This window comes from Bufo bufo, chromosome 9 (assembly GCF_905171765.1).
Source record: "Bufo bufo chromosome 9, aBufBuf1.1, whole genome shotgun sequence".
Classification (NCBI taxonomy): domain Eukaryota; kingdom Metazoa; phylum Chordata; class Amphibia; order Anura; family Bufonidae; genus Bufo; species Bufo bufo.
The window spans coordinates 221755903-221762760 of record NC_053397.1 but is presented as its reverse complement, the minus strand read 5'-3'; the positions used below and the strand labels follow the sequence as shown (position 1 = coordinate 221762760).

Genomic DNA, 6858 nt, shown 5'->3' with positions numbered 1-6858 from the left:
CGTAAGCGCAAGCGTGCACATTTTTTATGCCGTTTTTGTGACATTACAGGGAGATACATACTTTCCTATGCAAAAATGTAAGGCATTAAAAAAAATAATTGCCAGGTGCTCAAAAGCACAATTTGGCCAAAATGCTACAAAAACATTGCACAAGGCAAAAGAAATACACCATGACAGAGACTCCACAGGGCTGTAGTATTTTGGTCTTTTTTTGTATTAGAGTTGGATTGTATGGTAACTGCTCTGGGATGTTTATTACACCAAGTACCAAACTAGGGGAACCAATCAGTATCTAATGTTGACAAAATCAGCGCTTCTGATTGGCTGCCCGGTTTTGCAGCACAGCGCCTATAGGTAATCTACTTGTATCCAGTGTTTTGTTGGCTCGTTTGTTGTGTATTACATTTACTTTGTCGTCTACTGTGAACACATAATTGTAACGAGGTCTAATTACCACATAGTCTATAGGTGGATCCGTCACTGTGAGAGATGGTGGGAGATTGGGCTTTGGACCTCCACATGTTACGTTCTTTGGCTGTTGTCTACATGTGCAACCTCAAAACCAAAGGAATTCTTTCTTTGTTGTATAATTTCTTGGTGTATGTAAGCTCAAGAATCGGTGAACATGTGGGGGGGGGGGGCATATAGGGGTTCAGCTGGAGTTGGATGGAAGGGGAATGATGCAGATAGTATTGACCAGTACAATGAAGAAACAGCATGTTGTATGATCATGTGGTGGTATATACAGTATGTATATGGGATTATGTTGACCACCATAATAAATATAATAATAGAAAAAATGTTTTAAGGGAGGAGTTCCTCGTTAAAGATGTTATATGGAGATATAGTTACCATGAATTTGAAAGGTTGAAGGGTGGGATTGGGGATTTGCACGTGAAGTTTGTTTGTAAATAATCAATTACCATTAGTGTTGAGCGAACTTGTGTTTCACGTTCGGCATACAAGGTTCTGGATATCTTAGAATCCCGACATGGATTCCGCTACCATAAGTTATGGTTTGTGGTAGCGGAATCCGTAACGGAATTTTTAGATAACCCAAACCCCAACCTTGTGCGCCAAACTGGAAACACAAGTTCGCTCATCCCCAATTACAATCATACAGGTTTTCATAAACAGCTCTTAGGAGACCTGCGAGTCTCCATGGTTACAGACTACAACCCCTGTGTAGTCTGATGCTGTAGTCTTGTGTTTCTAGTAGGGTATCAGAAAGCGATGACAGAGAGAAGATCGTTGACTGCACAATCAGACTGCGCATCATGTGTGGTCTGTAACCATGGAGACTCAGAGGTCCGCTCAGGAGCTGATACATGAAAGAGATTTGTTATTATTTGCAAAGTTGATACTTTTGAAAAAAAAATTGAAATAGAAATTTTAAAAAAATGTTACACCAACATCTATTTCTCTCAAGAAAATCAGCTATCCTCCCATCAAGCTGCCAATGATAGGAGCAAAATCCAGTGCATGCTTTATTTAATTATGCAATTATTTAGTGCCTTGATGGGAATCTGTCACCTGCGACCTCCCTGCAGGACACATGGTGGAGGTTTACCTGATTAAAACGCAGCTCTTCTTTGGTTGATCACACATTTCCCAAATTATGATACTTTAAGGGGTTGTCTGGGTTCAGAGCTGAACCCAGACATAACCGGTTCCTTACCCCTGCAGCCCCTCTGAGTGGAGCATTTCATGCTCCGATGCTCTGTATTTTTACACTGCTAGGCAGAGGCTTCCTCCCAGCAGTAGTCCCAGTGGAACAGGCTAGGGCAGCACTAAAGACTACCTATTAGTGCCGATGATGTCACCGGGCTCACTGCTAGGCAGGAACCTACGCCTTGCATACTGTGAGGAAGCCGGATATGAAAAAAAAACAACACCTATGAAATGCTCCGATGCTCCACTCAGAGGGGCTGGAGGGGCGAAGAAGGAGTTATGTCCAGTTTAGCTCTGAACCCGGACAACCCCTTTAGGCCTTTGGTGCAATGAAGGCATCACTATTGCTCTTCTCCTTTCTGTGGTTGGCCCCTCTCTTTGCCACTACCTCTTTGTCAATCAAAGCAGCGAGGAAGGGGCTGTTCACAGAAAGGAGTGGAGCTTAGGTGCAACAGGAGCAATGGTGATGCCCTCATTGCACTAAAAACCAATTTTTTTTTTAAAGATAAAGTATCATAACTTGAGAATGGAGCCTCAAATCAACAGAAGAAAAAAATAAGTGTTTTAGTCAGGTGAACTACAGCTACTTGCCTACAACTGGATAGGGTGGTCGCTGGTGACAGATTATCATACAGTGAAGAGGAGGAAGGTCTTTTGTGGATTTAAATATTTCCACTTGTTGATATGTCAGATTAAAATTGTTCTGGTTTAGTGTCCCATGACCCTTTAAGAAAGTAGGATGCGCTGGGATATGTTTAAGCAGGGGCGGGGCTGTGTCCACTCTGAGCCACCCCAGAGGAAGCTTGAGCTGGTGTGGATGTAACTGCTGACTGAGGCTGCAATGAGCAAAGTCTCCTATGTACCCCACCCGACAACAGCTCAGGTGGCCATGTTGTTTCGTCTCGCTGTCATGTGGTCAGTCTTAGATTCTCCCGATTTGTACAGGCGTCTGTTACCATTTGTGTTAAACACTTTATGACAATCTTGTAACCCGCGTGTGGCATCATATTGACTATATAGAGCGCTCAGATACAATGATATGTGCAATACAGCTTAGAAGATTTATTATTGACTTGTAGATTTTTTTTATTCATATATTTCCAGTGATCATATATTGTATTTATCAAAATTATCTGCACATCATTTCAATAAACCAGTGTGACGAGACCGTGCCGTCTGCGTGTTAATCTTCAGCACACATTTGTCCGTTCTAGTCTCCATTTATGATTTTGTAAAATTGTAAAATTATTTTATTTTCTAAATATTTATTCTTCGGAGTTTTCATTTGGTGCAAAAATGTCCCCCTTCATATTCAGCTGTATTCAAGCCACATAAAATTTAACCAAATATGCGAAAAATAATGCAAAAAATATAAAACATTAAACATTGAGAAGATTTTTTCTTTCTTAAATGCATCTATCAATGATGGTTTTACATCTTAAAAATTTTACATTTTAATGTAAACATTCTGTAGTTTACAGCATGTTCGATCTATTAGAAATATGGGAAGTATTCTCTAGAACTGTGATGCTCAACCAGTCGCCCTCCAGCTGTTGCAAAACTAGAAGTCCCAGCATGCTCAGACTGCCCTACATGGCATGGTGGGAGTTGTAGTTTTACAACAGCTGGAGGGCCGCAGGTTGAGCATCCCTGATCTAGAAGTCTGTGCATGTATACACTTAGGTCAGTGCCACCTTCCCAACTGAAAAGATCTCATGTTAAAAAAATATATATATATTACATTTTTTCCCCCCTCAATTTAGTTCAGTTGTTTTAGCTTGTAAACCAATGTAAGGCTCAGTTCACATCTGCATCCCTATTTCTGTCCTAAGCAGAAACCATGATGCAGTGCTGAATCTGTTGCATTACTGACAATGGTGGTGACCACTGGACTCCATTGACTTATAATAGAGTCCGTTGGTTTCTGTGCAGTGTCCATTGTTTTAAGTGGGAAAAATCTGCAACATGTATGTGAACAGAGGCTGGTACAGACAGTGATAAAAATTTCTAGAAATACCCGCAGTTTCTCAAATCTTGAAGCATTTTCTGATGTTTTAGTGACTTTTTTTATTTAGAAATTAGTTTTTTTGTACAGGCATTCTGCATTTGGGGGGAAAAAAAACTCAGCTGACCACACAAATGCCATAAAATAGCCACAAACCAAATGGCTCATTTTTCATAATTCTGTATAGACACCTGGCTGTACTGTTGTAGCCTAAACAAAAAGTGTGGAAAATTAGCCTAAGAGACAAGAAAGAAAGAAAAAAAAAAACGTTAAAAAAAAAACACATTTCAAAATGCAGACCTAAGTGTGTGTTCACAAGATGCTTTTATGCAACATGCAAGTGTTGATTTGTTTCATTTTTTTTTTATTTGTCCCAATAGCAGGAGAAGAAATATTTATATGAAATGCAAGAGAAAAAAAATATATACATTTTCAAGCATTTTTTCTCATCAGTTCCATGGGCGAAAGCTTAACAGAATATGAAAATACACACTGCCGTTCAACAGTTTTTACACTCCTTTGAAGTCAATGGAGAAAAATTCTCCCTTAAAACATCACATCTAGAACAAAATGCATTTTGGACCATACTGCCAAAATAACAAAAGATGCTTCAAATTAAGACCCCACTGCAAACAAAAAACACATTTCTGTAGCAAACTTCGTATTCTCATATTGATTACCTGAATGGCGTTTGTTGGCAAGAAATATAGCAAATACCTGCACTAAATGCAGCGTTTGAATATAGTTTGACTACTGCAGTTATTCCTTCCAAACTCAAAAGGATACAAATTGTAGCAAAAACACCAACAAACATTGATTTCACAGCATGAAATGTAATTTTATTATTCGCTACAAAATATTTAGCAAATTGATATTCGTCCGATAAATATAAACAGTGCTTTATATTAAAGTCTACACCTTCCACCAAAGATTTCCCAAATCTTGCAAATAATGCACATGTGGACATCCGCTCTCATTTCCGCAGTGAACTTTTCATGTGCACGATTACAGAAAAGCAAGAACTGCATCAAAACTGCACGGTGTGAACTAGACCCAACGTCTCCGCTGGAAGCGTCGCACATACCGTTCCTTCAAAAAGACTCTACATGGCAAAATAAAAAAGCCAAAAATTTAGCCTAGAGCAGGAAAGCTCAACCTGCGGCCCTCCAGCTGTTGCAAAAATACAACTCCCAACATGACAGCACAGCCCACAGCTATTGGAGCATGCTGGGAGTTGTAGTTTTGCAACAGCTGGAGGGCCACAGGTTGGGCATCCCTGACCTAGAGAGTTATTTGGTCTTTTCAAAAAATTTTCCTCTAAAACTGACAAGTTGTACCCGCATAGGGGCAGAGGACAAAGAGCTTGTGTAGAGATTTCTGAAATTCGTAAGTGATGAAGGATGATGATGATGATGATGATAATACAAGAGCCGTCATCTTTTTTAACATCAAGGGTTGATCTTCAAACTTTTAGGCTCAATTTTCTAAACTGCAAAAAAAAATAAAAAATATATATATTATTTTTGTTGATCTACAAATTAAAGGGGTTCTCCAGGGTTAGAAAAGCTTGGCTACTTTCTTCCAAAAAAACAGCCCCATCCCTGGCCATGGGAGAGCTGCCTTACATTACAGGCAAGGCTTGCTAGGAGCTCAATTGCATCCCTTTCTTCTCAAAATTCTAGAGGAGCATGTATGGTCTACAAGTCGCCCCATGCCGATTAAGGCGTTCTCTGCAGGGAGCGATAGTACCCCCCAAAATCCTGGGTTGTAACTTGGATAGATGTGAATGAGGCTGAGGTGCAATACCACACACAACCTGCAGATGGCTTTGGTGCTGTTTTTGGAAGATTGCAGCAGCAGAAAGGTTTCTGGAACCCAATAGATAACATTTAAAAGTGAAATTACAAAAAAAGAGAAATGTCATTAATTTTACTCAGAAATGACCTAATTATACATTTCAAAAACTCACAATTATCACAATTTCTGGCTCAGGATTTTACTTACCTGAAGTTTAAATACTCGATCGGGACGTAGCCATCTGGAAGGTGAGAACAGCCATTACTGCACTATTATATCGTCCAGTTATATTACTCATTTTATGTTACATTACTTTATGATGTGTCATTCCCAGTAAAGGGTCCTCACCCTATTTAAAACCAAAATAGGCCCTACTTATGCCATACATACATAGAAGGAATTTACCAGAGTTACAGGCTTGTCTATGAAATTCCCTGCGCAGCTGGAGGACACGCCTAATTTATGATGCGGTGCAGGCCATGCACCGGAATGAAACGTATGGCCGTTCAGCGCTGCTGAACACAAGCTCAAATGAAGATGAATGCGTCAGACCCGCTGGCCTCTCCCAAGCCCCTTTTCAGAAAGTGCCGAGGACTGGCCCTCACAACAAAATGTCACAAGTGGCTTATGAAATAGTCATAAAAAAATGGTACTTGCCCCTTTTTTACGCCACAAAAGTGGTACATTTAACCCCCCCCCCCCTTGAGGTATGTAAATTGTGGATGAAGAAACTCCAGTGGATGTTTAGCCACAACATCCTGGCCGTCCTCTTCATTATAATGATATCAAAAAGAGACAATCAGAACTACCGGTACTCACATTTTCCAGCAAAATTTCGGCAAATAATTTGGTTTTCACTGGTGATATCTATGATTTCAACAGTTTCTCCTGGTTTCACAGCGATTTCCAGTTTATTTTTTGGTGAGTGTGGAGCCAGGTCATTGATGATGGCAAAATTAATAACTTTTATTTCACCCGTGTACTGGAATAGATGTAGACAACACAAGAAGATTCAGATATGGAAAGAAGACTGAAGGCCTTCAGGATGTGGAAAAGTTACAATATCAACATACATAACAAACCCTGAATCTCTCAGTGTCTTGGTTTAACACTGCAAATAAAAGTAGAAAAGTCCTAGAAATAATCATAATTTTTCAAATTTATTTAGCAACTTTCATGTACAAGAATATAACTACTATAATACTGCCCCTATGTACAAGAATATAACTGCTATAATACTGCCTCCTATGTACAAGAATATAACTACTATAATACTGCTCCTATGTACAAGAATATAACTACTATAATACTGCCTCCTATGTACAAGAATATAACTACTATAATACTGCTCCTATGTACAAGAATATAACTACTATAATACTGCC

The 6858-nt window shown here is 39.5% G+C and overlaps 1 protein-coding gene across 1 annotated transcript in view; it reads right to left on the bottom strand.

Annotated features, from left to right (window-relative positions):
* Positions 1–5584: 5584 nt before the first annotated feature.
* Positions 5585–6858, bottom strand: part of FYB2 (FYN binding protein 2) — a 38509-nt gene continuing 37235 nt past the window's right edge. The window contains exons 24-25 of the mRNA XM_040408828.1: positions 6293–6455; positions 5585–5714 (exon numbers count right to left, since the gene is read on the bottom strand). Of these exons, the coding sequence (XP_040264762.1) occupies positions 5677–5714; positions 6293–6455 (201 nt within the window). The 3' untranslated portion in view covers positions 5585–5676. The remainder of the gene's footprint in view (positions 5715–6292; positions 6456–6858) is intronic.